General features: G+C 53.9%; 1 protein-coding gene across 1 annotated transcript in view; it reads right to left on the bottom strand.

Annotated features, from left to right (window-relative positions):
* Nucleotides 1-3,283: 3,283 nt before the first annotated feature.
* The window catches only part of RHCG (Rh family C glycoprotein), a 99,261-nt gene continuing 86,198 nt past the window's right edge, over nt 3,284-16,346 (bottom strand). Inside the window, exons 11-12 of the mRNA XM_012559641.1 lie at nt 3,811-4,020; nt 3,284-3,723 (exon numbers count right to left, since the gene is read on the bottom strand). Of these exons, the coding sequence (XP_012415095.1) occupies nt 3,284-3,723; nt 3,811-4,020 (650 nt within the window). The remainder of the gene's footprint in view (nt 3,724-3,810; nt 4,021-16,346) is intronic.

Raw genomic sequence — 16,346 nt, forward strand, 5'->3', positions numbered from 1 at the left:
CGCCCCTCGGTGAAGTCGCCTTGGCTTCGGATGAGGAACAAAGGGCTAAGGTGCCTGCGCGCAGCGCGCCCTCGGGGCCCAGAGCTGCCCGGATTCACGCCTCCTCCCCGCGCCGCGGCGGCTGGGGGCTTTGTGCGGTGGGGCCGCGCGGAGCGCTGCACCTGCCCGGCTTTAAGTACCTTGGCGAGGCGGCGCGGCCGGCTGTTCTAATCGCGAGCTCCAAAGTACCTGCTCATGAATAAACACCAGTCCTATTTATCAGGTACTTAGCGCTCATTGTGAAAGGGAAATTGGCCCTTTTCTGAAAGTGTCTTTCCTCAACCCATCTGCACAGTCGTGGTTGTAGAATTTCCCCCACCCTTGAGTCACAAGCACACGCGCGCAACACACACACACACACACATACACACACAAGAGGCTCCTCCAGGCTAAGACAAACTCGCTTTTCTGCCGGTAAGTGCCTGATTGAGCGGCGACAATAGGCGGAGAGGAGAAGGCCGCTGGGTCAATAGCCCGCGTCTCGCCGGTTGATGGGAAAAGTCAGCGCGAGGAATACAGGGCCTTGGGAAAGCCTTGCCCTGCGTTCTGGCCACAGGGGCATGCGGATACACCTGCACGAATGCGCGGGCACACTGCTCCGTGGGTCCCTCCACTTGGCGCCGGCAAACATTGGAAACTTGGCCCCGGGTGCCGTGGAGCCTGTCAACCTTGACTGCGTGGGCTCCAGCTGCATCCTTTTTCCAGATCCTGAGAATCCTTCCCCACCCTTGGCTGCCCCCCACAGCTCGAGGTCGGGCTCTTAAGGCTGAACAGAAAGCACCGAGGATATAAGGATGGGGAACTCAATTTGCAAAACCCCAGGCCAGTATAAGGAAAAGGGGCTCAGCCAGCACACCCGTGGCAGCCCAAAGTAGGGTGAACAGGCATACATTTGTATACACCCAGAAACGCGCGCCGGTAGGTTTATAAACGCCTTTGGGTCCTGAGGGCATCCTACTCTGCCATGTATCCATTCCTTCCAACATGTGTGTTTTCTGTGTATACGGGAGACGCTCCAGGACTCTTGTTACCTAGGTGGAATTCACCCTGAAACACAATCGATTTTCTGGACCTGCATACAGCCTTCGGCAGCTCTGAAAATTCAAGTGTTAGCTGAGTATGGAGATTTTGCCAATCGAACGTTTTTAAACGGCTTTGTCTTCATTCGGCTCTCCCAGTTTCTTTCTGTGTTTTACCAACAGAAGCCCAGAAACCACTACCCAAAGTCCCGCTCTGCCGGCCATCGCTCGCGTGGCTCAAGCCGGTAGCGACGCGGGGTTCGGGGATCCGGGATGTTTAGAAAATCCCTGCCTATCAGGATTTCCTAGCGAGTTCCCTAAATACTGTTCCACGAGCCCAACGCCGGCAGCTTCGGAAAATCCAGCCTCTAGGCTCTTGCCAATGACTGGGTAGGACCCTTGAGATCCTGCGGTCCTGCAGGCGGCTGTGCCTGACTCGGTTCCGGGGGACCTGCCGGGAACTGGGTTCTCTTCGCGAGGCGGGCTGGCGCGCCAGGTCTGAGCGCGAGGACCCGGACTGCAGCGGGGCCGGGCACGGGAATCTAGGCTGCAGTTCTGGGTGGAAAAGCAGGTGGCTCTGAGCCCTCAGCCCCGCTGGCCCCCACCACCGTGTCCTCGCCAGGACCGCAGAGATTTTCCCCGAGCCCTGGCAGCGCCATCATGACAAAAACAAGCTTGGCCCCGCTGGAATTCGCCCTTAATACCGCCACTCATCTTTGGGATATTCTAGGAAAAAAAACAATATCCCGTTTCTGTTTATGATTAATGGGAGGTAATTGATGGGGGCGGGGGCAGATGCGGGACGGTGAGGGTGACTTTTGGAGATACGCTTTAAACTAGGAACGGCTCGAAATTCCCTGTCTCCTGTCGTTCTAGCTACAAATCGGACTCCGGCGGCTCCTGTGTTGGGAGAACCCAGGCATTTTTGCGTAGCGGCTTGTGGGCCGCCTCCAGCCCACGTGGGCTCCTTTGGCGGCCCACAAGCTGGCGTGGCCCTCATCCGCGAACAATGGCACCAGGTCGCGGGCAACCGCGAGGTCTAGGGGTTCCCTCCCACCCGTAGGGAATCCCTCAAGCCCCTTCTCCACGCCCGCGCCCATTCCCCACCTCAGGGTCCAGGGCTTGAGCGTCGCCACGTGAGGCTTAGTTTATTTATTTTATTTTTGGAAAAATTTCTGAAATTCGAATTGATTGCTCTTGCGTATTTGTGTCGAATGCTTTAGTGGCGTGGGTGTGTGCGCTTTCGGACCTATCCATGCATCTTGGAGTGGCTGGCTGCGGAGAAGGGCTTGGGGTGGGGTGGGGTGGGGAGAAGAGGGCACCTGGGTGGTCTCCCCAAGCGCCGGGACTGGCCCTCCAGGCGCGGCTGGAAGGACTTCAGCCTTGCCCCCTCTCCTGTGCCGGCGCCCTCATTTTCACCCTTCTCTGCCAAGCCAAGTCCCCGCTGCCCCTACGGACCTCAACGCGACTTCTCCAAAAGGCCAGGGAGACGCGGAATCCAGTCGCAGCAGGGCGCAGCTGCTCGAAGCTGGTTCCCCACCCCCACCCCCTGCCTGGCGCACAGCTAGGCCCAAGGCCTGGGGCAGCCGCTTGGGAAACACAGGGGGCCTGGGCGCGGTCCTCCTTGCCGGACTCAGTCCGCGGCGAAGCTCAGCAGCCCGGCTCTCTCCATGCAATGCGGCACACCCTCAAACACTCGGCCTTCCCAAATCCCCCCATATCCCATTCCAGCTTTGTTCTTCCACTCCCGGCGAGTGGCCGCGGAAGTTTCTCCAACCTTGTGACAGAGTGTACGGGGGCCAGTTGGCCTGGAGCTGGAAAACCGGGAGAAGAAGGCCTGCGCGGTTCCCCCTCAATAAACCTGGAACTGAGAGCTAAGGCGAGGAACCCAGCAGGGCCCGGGCTGCGGAGGGAGCCGCGCATACGCGCAGGGCCGCGGGGAGGAAGGGGGAAGAACGCTGGGCCCGCCCGAAGCCTGGTATGTGACCGCACAACCAGACGTTGGCGAGACCGGTGCTCTCCCATCCCCCCTCGGGGGTACAAGAGGTCTCTGGACATGTCATGTTGCGGATGTCTTGGATCCGTTGGAAGTGGTGGGGAGAGACCTGCGATCCTTGGCCCGTTTCACCTTCTGAAACTCCTCGATTTATTGAAAGTACCCGGCCCACGCAGACGTGCCCGCGTCTCCCAGCCCCTGCTCTCCCTCCACGATGCCGCACCACAGGTTAGAGCGCCTCGGTGCCCACGCCAGGAGGATTTCGGCTGCACCTCCCTTCCCCTACCGAAGCCCGGGGTTGTGCCCCAACCCTCAGGAACCAGCGCAGGGAAGCTTTGGCGACCAGGCGGGAGGTTCCTGCCCTTACTAGGGCTTCTCCTTGCAGCCCTTTAGCTGCCAGAGGCCCTCCCTCGCCCGCATCACAGATGGAAACGCTGAGGCCGACTGGCTCACGTTTACCAGCAGCCAGCGGCAGACCCTGGGTGTGCTCGCTCCAGCCCCAGCCCTCTCCACGCATCTGCGCCCGCTGGCTCTCTCCTAGAAAGGGCGATGGAAACCGGGCGGGCGGCGCCACCTCGGCGAGGCCGGGCCTAGCCCCACGCTCACGCTCCTCCGCCCAGTTTACTCGCGTGGTCTCTTCGTCAGTCGGGCCAGCGGTTCTCTGGCCCTCTCGGGAGGAGTAGACAACCCAAGGGAATAGGTTTTACTGCGCGGACTCCCAGGGTCAAGTCGAGGGGTCACGTGCACGCGTCTTGCCTCCTCCGGACGCGCCTTCTCCAGATCCGCCGGCAGAGGGCGCCCCTGGGATCCAGACGCCGCACTGTGGGGCTCGGTGGTTCAGATCCACTCCTGACACGCCCGCGTCCCAAACTGGCACAGTGGCACGGTCAGAGCCACAGATGCGCGAGAGTTGAGGGTAGGTGGGCGGCTTGGCGGCGCCATCTACAGTGCTGACCGCAGCGGGACCTGCACGGGTGAGGGTCTCCGAGCTCCCAGGCGGACCCTCTAGTTTAACATGTGCATTTAACATCAGCTTCCATAACACTCAGGGGAATCACTGCCACGTGCACTGTGGAAGTATGTGTGTCAACAGTGTGTATGTGTGTGTTGTTGTTGTTAGGTGCCATCCAGTCGATTTTCGACTTATAGTGACCCCATGTGACAGAGTAGTACTGCCTTATAGGGTTTGCTAGGCTGTAATCTTTACAGGAGCAGATTGCCAGGTCTTTCTCCCACTGAGCAGCTGGGTTCTAACCTCCAACCTTTCAGTTAGCAGCTAAGCACTTAGCCATTGCACCACCAGGGCTCCTTCTGAATGTGTGTGTACATACACCTAATTGTGCAGAGGCAGGAGTAGGGCAGGAGGAGCAGCCCTGAGACTTGGTTGCTCCTAACATCAGAGCTGAAAGAAGTCTTCTAGAACATTTAGTCTAAGCCCCTTGTCTTCATAGCGGGGAAACTGAGACCCAGAGAGGGAAATGACTTATCCAAGGTCATGCAGTAGTTAGAGACAGCACTGACTGGACGGCCCTAAAGAAGGGCATCCCTTCGCTGTCTTCTGAGCCTCAGTTTCCTTTGCTGTAAAACACTGAAATTGTACTAGATCCGTGAGGGCTTTCAGACCTTCACTCTGTCCCTGTGATTCTGGGGGTGCATCTAAAGGGATATATGTGTGTGTGGCAGCATATGACTATCTGAGAAGGGTTGTATGTCCAAGCACAGGTGCCTGTAAAGGGCTATGTGGGTGCCTGTAAAGGGGGAGCCATGTGTATTCACTTGTGAAGGGGCACATGTGTCTGCAAATTGTGTGACCATGTTTTTGAGCCTAGGAACATGTGTGTTTGTGAAGGGGTGTGTGTGAGAGGGTGTATGTGTGTCACGAAAGGTTGATGTGGAGGAGTGAAGGGATATTGTGTCTGTGACTGGTGCATGAGTATTAAGGGGTGTTTTGAAAATTGTGAATAATTGCACCCTTGAAAGGAGGAAATGTGTGTGTGCACACTCATGCACGTACACAATAATGCCACCTCTCACCGCTGGAGACCCGCTGTCTGCTTTCACGACTCCTGCCGATGAACCCTGGAGCCCCTTCTCATTCCTGGGGCCTTGCAGGCCCTGAGCCTGCTCTGCTGGAAGAAGGTGTGAGGAGGTGAGAGGGCCCAGTGGCGCAGGCGCCAGGGTGTGGCCCTACTCTGTTGGCCAGCGGGCTCTAAAGGCAATTAGGCAGTGCTTCTCCTGGGCTGCAAGGAGGAGCGGGAGGGAGAGGGGGAGGATTAAGGGAAATTCATTTCTATTTTCCAGCCCACTAAGCCTGCAGTGTGTCCCTAGTGTTAGCATGAGAATGGCCAGGGCTCTGTGAACCCTCCCCCCTGAAAGCCCCCCCAGACCTACTGACCCCTCTCCCCCAATGTGAATAGCAGGACTTGAAGCCTCCCCAGCCTCTCCAACCAGCGCTTGCAAAGCCACGACTCCTAATCTGGGTAATTTAATATATTTTAAGCCCCCGGCAGCTTTATTTTCCCTCCTTTTCGAGTTTGTTTTAGGCATTCACAGCTCTCACCCCGTCATTAGACAGCCTTATTTGACGGATGGAAGGAGCTGCTATGAGACCACAGCCCTTTGTGTCCCCCACATAAGCTGGGCTTCCCCGTAATTAGAATGGTATTCCCAGCCATTGAGGCCTTTCATGAGGCGGAACAAAAACTCCCCAAGATGAATATCCCCCAACTCTCAGCCCCCTAACCAGGAAAGGCGCTGGGAGTTAAAGGGACTCCTTGGGGGAAGGCAGTCTGCAGAAGGACAGCTGAGATCCTGCCAGGGTGAGGAGTTTAGAGGCCACGGGTTGTGGGCACCAGACAAAGGATGGGCGAGGTTGCCCATAAATACCAGTCACATATATATACTCCTCGAGGTACGCGCTCAGCCAGCCCAGGGACCTTCCTGGGCTCTGCCTCCATGGTCAGAGAACCTGCCTAGGTCCCTGCAGTGTGGAGTGTGGAACCAGGCCGGGGTATGCATGTTACACACACACACACACACTCATTCAGACCCTGACTCAGATTCAGATATGGCTTTGCATCTAAGCACACACACAGTCACTCACATACAGCGTTGGGATTACATTGTAAGCACACGTACACACATGCATACAGGCACATATACATGCTTAACCATAAGATCACAGTGTTACGGAACCAGGTTGGGACATGTTTGTAAATATGCACACAGGCAACATACACTCTCACCCAGATATAAAGCAAGAGTGGCGTTTTCTCTGTACCTGTGTATGCGAACACACACACAGATCATCCAGACTGGCATTTGACTGTGAATGCACACACACTTTTACACACACATATATACACAACCCCTTCCTCCCCAGGGTTATCCAGACTCCAGCTCTTCTGTGACTACAGGGCATTCGCCACCTTGTGCCCAGGTGATGCAACACATAACCCCTCCCCCAGGATACAGACTCGCTCTGCCCATCTTCCTGGGTCCAAATACAGACTGTGTTCAAAAAGAGCTTGACACACACACACCGAATGCACGGATGCATACACATCTTCTGGCTCACCCTGGCACATGAAAACTCAGGGAAATACTTTGGAACTGACATGCCATTACAGTCTTTCAGCATTTCCAGGCCAGCCTCTCCCAGACACTCATGACCAGACATGCTGAGGGTTTCAAGGAAGCCCCCAGCCACTTACACACTGTGTTGTGAATTCAGCCCACAGAGGGCTGCATTCTCCTCTGGGGCTCAGGTGGATCTTCCCATGCCCTTTAGGAAGAAAAATCTTCCTTTTCTAGATTTTTCCCTTTGGACCGGGCTAGAAGGCCAGAAGGCAGTGCCTGGCTTTGTGGTACAATTTGTAGCTTTTCCTAGGACTCAGAAAAGGCTCAGAGGTTGATACCAGGTCTGGGAGGCTATGGAAAGCAGACCCACAAGAAGAGCAGCCCCACAGAGAGGTAGTGAGTGCCCCATCTCTGGGAGGATTAAAATAGGGGCAGGATGATCAACAGTCAGGGATGTATGGGGGAATTTTTTATTTAATTCAGCACCTACTTTGTGTCAGACCCTGTGCTCAGGGCCTGGAATACAGTGGTAACACACAAGCCTGTCCTCAAAGGAACTTAGAGTCTTAAAAGGGGAGACCAGAGACACACAATTAATATATGGATCTGGGGCAGGGTACAGGGCTGAGGCTGGGGCTGAGTGGAAAGTGACAAATGGGTCTCTAGTTTCCACATTGGAATTTTGGCATTAGAGTCTGGAGTGGCCCATTCAGCATCCTATACCTGAGGCACCGTTGTGGCAGAGGGCAACTTGGAAGTCTCCTTGTTGGAAAATAATGGATTAGCTTGTCTCCAAGGCCTCTCTTCACTCTCAGATTCTTGAACTCTTGGTCTGGGGTCCATGGCTCTCTCGCTGTGGCACTCTTCCCAAGGTGACTTGTCACTCCTTAACACTCTGCACAGTGTCCCTTCTTCACAGGCATTATCACCCCACACCAAAGCGCTGGCCAGGCCCATGGTGAGGGCAGCAGCTGGGGCTCATTCAAGGTGGCTGGGAACAGAGAGGAACATTAAGAGTGATGAATCCACTTTGGGGAGGGGGCCAAAGAGAGGTCGGTCAGGCTCCTTCATGGTTCCTAGCTTCTTAGGAGTGAAGAACAGGCCACTAGACCTTACCTGTTATTATTGATTCCAACTCATGGCAACCCATGTTACAGAGTAGAACTGCTCCATAGAGTTTTCTTGGCGTAATCCTTATGGAAGCAGATCACCAGGTCTTTCTTCCATGGAGTTGCTGGCTGGGTTCGAACCGCCAACCTTTAGGTTAGCAGCCAGTTGCAAACCGTTTGCACCACCCAGCCTCATTCTCGTTTCTTCGTAGGAGGAAGTACAGATTTGGAGGAATGACAAGAGGAATCTCAAGCTGGTGGTGATTTGCATTTTTTAATTTGTTTTGGTTTTGTCTGTTTACCTTCTCTTCAAAATGCAAGGAAACCATCTTATTCTCGTAACTGCTGGTGCCACAAGCAACACATACACATGCACACACACCCCCCACACACACACTCTTGCACACTAGAATAACAGCACCAGCCAGGAAAACCCCAACATTTCTCTTTAGGTAAAACATTCATCTGTTTCTCTTTCCATGAGGAATTACCCAAGGACGTTATAAAACAAGGGATGCTTTGAAGCCCCTCCCAAAGTCTTACAGTTTTCTATCACTGTTGCATAGCATAATGGAGTGCTTACAAGCCTGGACTCTGCAGCCAGAAGATTCAGGTTCAAAACCACTTACCAGCTGCAACCCTGGGCATGCTTCTTTGGACCTGGTTGTCTTCAACTGTAAAGTGGGTATCATATCAGAACCACACTGTTAGGGTTGTTATGAGGATTAAATGAGCTGATACATGGAAAAGAGCCCAACAATGCCTCTCATGTAGTAAGTGCTCAATCCGTGTTAGCTGTGGTGATTAATATGGAGCGAGGGCTCAGCAAATGTTTGTTGGGCAAATGAGTGCATCTTTTATCTTGTTTACATTCAGGATAAAGTTATGGAAAATAAGATCTTCGTGGCAACCTCTCGCTAGTAACTTTGGCAGGAGGCAGGGATGAGTTCAGGCTGGGCAGAGTGTGGCTGGAGTGTCCCCTCTAGCTCAAAAAACAGGCTTTTCCATCAGGTGCCGGCTCAGGCCGTTACTGCGGGAGCCAGCAGGGGGAGCCCGAGTCGCCGCAGCGTGGCTGTCTCCAGCAAGGGCTCCAACAAAGGAAGCGGGAGGGAATTACGCGGGACAGAGGACCTACTGTGTGCAGGGAGCCGGCTAGGCTCTGGGAACCGTGGCACAGATAGGATGATTGGGAAGTTGGAGGTGCAGGTGGCGCTGTAAGGTGCCCTGGAACGAATGCAGACGTGGAGGGCCGACTTCCTGAGCGCGAGAGGCCCCTTCCCTGCAGCCGGTCAGATTTGGGGCCTGCAAGCGTCCGGAGCCGAACGCTGCGCCCCCAGCACCCGGCTCGGAGTAGGCACCCAACACTACTTGTTTAGTGACGGTAAAGCTGCCCTGCAGGGAGCCTCTATGGGCTGGAGGCATGGATACAAGGGCCCCCCTCACCGCGGTTTGGAGGTGAAAACCGCTCACTCCCGGCCCTTCATCCCAGCCCAACGTAAGCCGGGAAGAGGTGAAGCCCCCCGACCCTCCTTCTTTTGAGACAATTGCAGATCAAGGCTCCCTTGGCACAGGCCGGGGGCGCCATGTGGGACTTGGCCTTTGAGATTCCGCTTCCGGCTGCGCCACGTTTTCTCAGACGCTTCCCTGCGGTGGCGGGTTGGCAGCAGAAAGAAGAGTTAATTCAGGAGTGCTGGTATGTATGTACATACGTATGTATGTATGCGTGCATTAATTTAATAGTTTAAATGGATATTTTAAAATATTAGAGCTGCCAACAGTCCATCTTTGCAGCTAGTTAAAAACTAGTCGCGTCTCTGCTTCAAAGGTGCGGGAATCGGAGAGATGTGGAGGAGCAAACGTTGGAAGACTGTTTTTTCCCCTTGCCCTGGGACAGGCGCCTACTCGGTGGGTTCTGGAGAGGGTGGGATTGACCGGGACGCGTCAGCCCCCACTCCCTGAGCGCCGGAGGGGCCCAAAGAACCTGGTCGAAGGCAGCGGCTGCAGCCTGGGTGGCGTCAACCTGGCCGGCTCTGTCCCACCTCCTCCAGCTTTGGCTCTCCCAGGCGCTCCGAGGTTGAGAGAAGTTGGGTTAGAATCGCGGAGCTCCACATTTCCATCTGTATGACTGTGGCCTGGTTATTTAACCTCTCTGAATCCTTTGGGGCCAAAACACCAGCCCCTCAGGGGTGTGTGGGTTCGTTTCCGCAGACTGTCAGGATCAAGTGCTGGATGAGCTGCTGGGTTTTTGTCTGATTTAATCATCACATTCATTTTTACAGATGGGAGAGCTGAGGTCTTTATACACAAAGAGATGAATGCTCTTCCCCTTGGGGCAACCCACCCAGAAGCCTCCAGCTGCTCCCCAGTCCCCTTTAGAAGTTCCTGAAATGAAGCCCTGGCACCTACAGAGACAGGAGGGGCATCTAAGGAGACTCTGGCTGAGGGCAGAGGCCCCTTTCACCCCAGGGTCTGGGGCTAAGAAACTGTAGTGGGGCGGTGGGCTGGGTAGGTCATCTCCTGGGCCTCACTTTTCCTGTCTGTAAAATGGGTGTGAACATGTCTGCCCAGCCCCCAGTGGAGTTCACAGAAATCTAGAGCGATACCAGGGAATGGGCTGGTTGGGGTAGAGGAAGTCTCCAGCTCTTCTGGGAAGTCTACTCAGGCATCCCCCTTAATGGGAGGGTTCAGTCCAGTCGAGGTCCAGTTGATTCCAACTCATGACAGCCCCATATGTGTCAGAGTAGAACTGTGCTCCAGAGGGTTTTCAATGGCTGATTTTTTTCAGAAGTAGATCACCAGGCCTTTCTTTCAAGCCACCTCTGGCTGGACTCAAGCCGCCGAAATTTCCGAGTGTGGTAACTGCATCACCCAGGGACTCCGGTGAGAGGGTACCCTTATTTTATGACAGAGCCCTTATCACCAGGGCTGTGATAAGACGTTTACTTTTGTCTGAGTGACTCCTGACAGCAACCCCCTGGGGGAAGATCTACTTATTCCTGTTTCACAGGTGGGGAAACAGGCCCACAGCAGTGAAGTGGAAAGTGATTTGCCTAATGTCACGTGGTGACCCCCCCCCAGGGAGTGAATAAAAGTGGAGTGCTAAGAAGGGGAGACTCTGGGGCTTGAAAGGAGGTCTGGCTGCCCCTTCACATCAAGAAACCTAGTCTTGGGCGCTCCCCGCTTCTGTGCCTGCCTCATTGTCCCCTGAGGGTGGGGCTGGGGCTAGGGTTGGGACGCAGGAGGCAGAGACTGGTTGAAGCCTGGCCTCCTGCCCCATTACAAGGTGAAGTGGGCCTAAGGACCGAGCCCCCTCCCGGCGCAGGGAGGCTCCCAGAGGACACCCTGGGCCCTGGAGGGAAGGGAACGAGAGGGCGCCAGGCAGACTGGGGAGGTTGGGGAGGCGGCGTGGGCCTGGCTAGTGGCTGAGAGGGCGGAGAGCAGGGTCACTGCAGGGTTTGGGATTGGCGAGCAGCCGCGGACACTCGGGTTTGAGGGTATTCCTAGGGCCAGGGCCCGACTCTCCGCTCCCTTTTCCCTCTTACAGGCAAGTCGAGAGAAAGCTCCGCGTTGGAGACCCGAAACCCGGAGTTATTTAGAAGAGAGAAATCTGAAGGCCTCTCCCTGCCTTCTCTGATCTGGCACAGCAAGGTCCCTCTTCAGTCTTCGGATCCCAAGTGGCGCCCTCCAAACTCCAGGAAAAGGAATCCTGCCAAGCTTCAGCTCAAAATTAAACCAATTCCAACGGCATCAAAGGAAACGCGATTCGGCTAGCTCGTGACCTCTCCAGGGAGGACAAAAACGGAGGTCCTGGCTCTCCGCCTCCACACCTGGAGAAATTCTGCCATTGGAGGGAAAAAATCTGGACTGAGTGCAAAATAATTCGGACTGACTGTCCAGTTATCCGAGACGTAGTTTAGTTCTTCTAAGTTTCGTCAGCGTAGACGCAACGCAGAGTGGCGCAGGCGTTCGGGAGCTGCGCGGGTCACGCTCCCGGAGTTAAGTTGCAAATAGTCCTCTCTCCCCAGCCCGCCGCAGACTGGACTTCATTTTTCTCCAAAATCAGAGAGATAAACTCCGGAGTCTGGTAAAAACTGTCTTCAGAGGCCTCGCTCTCAGACATCCCCTCCCACAGGTGTCCTCACCGACCGTGGGTATCTAGCTCGTCCCGGCTCGCAGTTGGCTCTGGGAAGTGGCACGGCCGCACGGTTACCTCTATTTTAGAGGGTAGCAAACGGAGGTTCCCAAAGGAAAGGTATTCAACTAAGCCTAGCCCAGGGCCCCTTCCCCGATCCGCGGGCCTCTGCAGGGGCGCTGGGAACTAGCTGAACCCCCAGGCTCTACCCAGACCGAAAGGTCTCCCTGGAGAGGCGCTGGGCTCTGCTCTGACTCGGGGAGGGAGCTGTCCAGTCAGTGGTGCTGAAGTAAGGGGTCGCAGCCTCCAGGATCCCCTACAGAAACGCGTTGGCTCCCACATGGGGGGCTGGCGTTCCTGCTTCTGAGACAAGCTGCTAGTGCTCCTACCAGGGCATTGAAGTGCAGAATTCCTCGTGAAAGGGAGGTAATCTAACCCATCATTATCTCGACCCCAAAACCTCAATAGACACCTAACGGGTCTGACCATGTCCAGTCTCCCCCTTCAATTCATTCTCCCGCCTAGCGCTCAGAGTGTTCTTTCAAAAGGCAACTCTGATCATGCTTAAAATCTCCCCATGGTTTCCCAGCGTAGTTTGTGCTGGACTACTAACCTAAAGACTGGCAGTTCAAACCCACCCAGCAGTGCCACGGAAGAAAGGTCTGACGATCTGCTTTGTAAAAATTACAGCCAAGAACACCCGACGGAGAAAGTCTACTATGTAATACATGGGGTCGCCATGAGTAGGAACTGACTCCATGGCAACATATTTTTTATGGTTTCTCACAGCATTCAGAGTAAAACATAAAGTTTTTGCCGCAGCCAAGAGACCTCCCCCCCCCGCAAAGATCTAGCCCCTGCCTTCTTCTCCCACTTAAACACATACCAGGATGGCAGTGATGGAGAGGGGAGAACTGGCTTCTTTATGATATTTTTTGAAAACAGAGCTGCTAAGATTTGCTGAGGGATTGAAAGCGAACTGTGAGAAACAGTGGAGTCAAGGATGACTTCGAGGGTTTTTGGTTTGAGCTCCTAAGGTTGGGGTTCCCGTTTCCTGAACTGGGGAAGATGAAGGGAGGAGTGGAGTTGTGGAGACGGGGATATCAGGTTGGTTCTGGACATGTTAAGTTTGAGATGCCTGTGAGATAGTCAAAGAGAGCGGTCCAACAGGCAACTGGATATGTAAGTCTGGCTTCAGGGGAGAGATCCTGGCTGGAGATATTAGCCTGGGAGTTGTCAGCATATAGATCTTATTTAAAACCATGAGACAGGATGAGATCACTAGGGAGTAAGTGTAGAAAGAAAAAAAAAAATTCCTGGGGCTGAACTCTGGGATACTTTGATTTTGAGAGGAGAAAGATGAGGAAAAACCAGCAAAAGAGACTAGGAGGGAGGGTCCTTGAGAAAGAGGAGAGTGAAGAAAGTGGTGTCCTGGGAGGACTGGGGGAGGGGGGAGGGGAAAGTGCTTTAAGAAGGAAGGAGAGATCAAAAGTGTCCGAGATGTTGACAGGCCAAGTGAGATAAGAACTGAGAATCGCTCCAAGAATGTAGCCACACAGATCCTTTTTGAGGAGTGTGGGTGTGTGTGTGGGGGGGAGGTGATTAGCAGGAGGACCGAGAGAGTGGAGGAAATGTAGCTCGAGTGATTAAACATACTTGGGCAGACTAAGGAAGAGAAAAATGGACTGGGAGCTGCAGGGGAGGCCAAATTAAAAGGGCCCTGAGAGGCAGTGAAGCACTGGGCTGAGAGGACATTTTCAACCAGCTAAGTGCCCCATTCGGGGACCATGCCCTCAACCTCCCATGTGCCTCAAAAGTCCAGGATAGAACCTAAATGAGCCTTGATACGTTATTCAGGGTACACATCTTTAGGGGCATTTTCCCTTTCCTTTTCCTTCTCACTCCAGCCTCAAATCCCTGCTGGTGAAACGGTTTGACATCCGCCCCTTGGGGATCAGATTTTGCAGCCCTTTGGCCTCATGGCGATTAGATTGGAACCGACTCTGGGGACACCAGAACACAGACTACCCTCCCCCAAATGAGCATGTCAGGTGGAAGCATCCTTGGACTATATGGATGGACTATACAAACAGAGGGCTATATGCCTGGACACAAGGCCCCTCAGAAACATCTCACTCGCCCCTGTGGCACTCAGGAGCGCAGGGACATTGCTTTTCTTTTTCCAAGTTGAAAAAGATATAATACCCCCAAATGCAGCCTGGCTTTGCTTGGACAGTGGTTTATGCCTATGGTAACAGGCTTTCCTCTCAGTGACCCTGGGCTCAGGGGGAGTGTTATGTCCCCGGACAACCAGCAGGAGCCCTAGGACCACCGTGAGGAATGCCTGCACAGCTCTCACGGCAGAGGCAGCCTCTCTCCCAGGCTTTGGAACAATGGCCGCAAGTTCACCTTCCAGTGAAGAGGTCATGCTCCCCATCTCAAGCACCTAGGAGGAAGGAAGGAGCGAACCTTGTGCTCTCAGATAGCCGGGGACCTTCAGAAGGGAAGTGGGTCGGGGAGAAGAGATGGATTCATGTGAGTTCCCTAGGACACTTCTCGGCCTCTGTGGCCTCTGTGGAGCTGCGCTCCGCCCCCTCCCGGCGGCACAGGGGAACTGCAGGGCCTGGGGGCTGGGGCGTGGGGTGAGGCCCTGGGGCCTCTAAGAGAGTTGCTGAGAGACTGAAGCCATTGAGCGTCCCCTGCCGGGCCTACCCCTGCACAGGCCTCGCCTCCTGGCATGATAGCCCCCAGGACCGCCCCTCACTCCACACTCCATAAACATCTCTCTATGGCTACAGCATAGCATTAGGGAAGTGCAGTGTGAGCACCAGATGGTGGGCCAGGAGTCTACACTCTGCTACTCTGTGACCTTGGACAACTTACTGCCTGTCTCTGGGCCTCCAATTCCTTATCTGTCAAATGGTGGATGGAAGAACAAGTTGGAACCCATGGTCCTTTCACATCTCAAAGGTCCAGAGGTAGCTCCAGCTCGCTTCATGCTGGCACATGTAAGGCTGGCAATTCATAACAGCTTAGGCCTTTCTTAAGCCCTGGACAGCAGAATGCCTCCTCCCTTCCCAGCCCAAGTCTGAATGTCACCCCTTCCTGCCCATCTTGGTCACCCCTTCCTCTCTGTCTTGGAAGATGCTACAGAGGTTGTGATGTTGTAACTGAATGGAGAAGAGATAGAATGGCATTCCAAGCATGGGCAAAGGCATGGAGTCACAGAGCATGGCTGATTTAGAGAATGGCTAGTGGCTGAGTGTGGCTGGAATGAAGGGGGAGTGAGAAAGCAGTGGGGGCTAGATCCTGTAGGATCTTATTAACTATGCTCATGCATTTGGCACTGATGCTGAGGGCAGTGGGGAGCCACTGAAGAATTCAGACATGGTCACAAGTTATGGTTTTTTAGACATATCACTCTGGGGTGGTGTGAAGTATTTGAAGGTTTGTGTCAGAGCCTGCAGGTTGTCTCCCTCCTTCCTATGACTGTCCGAAATGAAGACTGCATTTCCAACCTCTCTTACAGCTAGGTATGGACGTGTGACTAAGTTCTGGCCAATAGGATGTAAGCAGAAGTGTCTTGTGCACCTTCCAGGAAGTGTCCTTAGAAAGACACGATCATCCTTTCTTGCTTCCTTTTGGCTGGAATGTGGATGTGGTGGCCAGAGCCCCTGGTCTGATCAGATTGATGTAAGCATGTTCAGTGGACAAGGCCAGGGCAAGATAGTGGCTTCCATCTTTGGTCCACAGCTGTAATCTGCCACTCTAGATTGTTGTCCTACAGATGCCCAAACCTGTCACCCACCTGTTCTAAAACTGGTGGCCATCAGGCCACCTGCATTGCTTCCTTTTCCCCATGAGCTATTCCTGGCTGTTAGCTCTATCCTGGAAGAAGTCTTTCTTAGAGGCATTGTCATAGTTATCCAGTGCGGCTATAACAGAAATACCACAAGTGGATGGCTTTAACAAACTGAAATTTATTTTCTCACAGTTTAGGAGGCTAGAAGTCCGAATTCAAGGTGCCGGCTCTAGGGGAAGGCTTTCTCTATCTGTCAGCTCTGGAGGGAGGTCTTTGCCTCTTCTGAGCTTCTGCTCCTGGGAAATCTTCATGTGGCTTGGCATCTCTCTTCCTCTGTCTCTGCTTGCTTGTTTAATCTCTTTCCTATCTCAAAAGATACTGACTCAAGATACATCCTACCCTGCACAACAGTCCAGGGACAAGGACTAGAAGGCAGGAGGGGACAAGAAAGCTCGTAATAGGGAACCCAAGGTTGAGAAGGGACAGTGTTGACATGTCATGGGGTTGTTAACCAATGTCATAAAACAATATGTGTACTAACTGTTTAATGAGAAACTTCTGTAAACCTTCATCTAAAGTACAGTAAAATAAATAAAAGCAAGGGCACCAGAATCAGATAACCAGGGCTGGTTATTTACATGTTAACTTACACAGTGTATCCCTTCATTCT

Source organism: Trichechus manatus, unplaced genomic scaffold, assembly GCF_000243295.1.
Source record: "Trichechus manatus latirostris isolate Lorelei unplaced genomic scaffold, TriManLat1.0 scaffold00009, whole genome shotgun sequence".
NCBI lineage: Eukaryota > Metazoa > Chordata > Mammalia > Sirenia > Trichechidae > Trichechus > Trichechus manatus.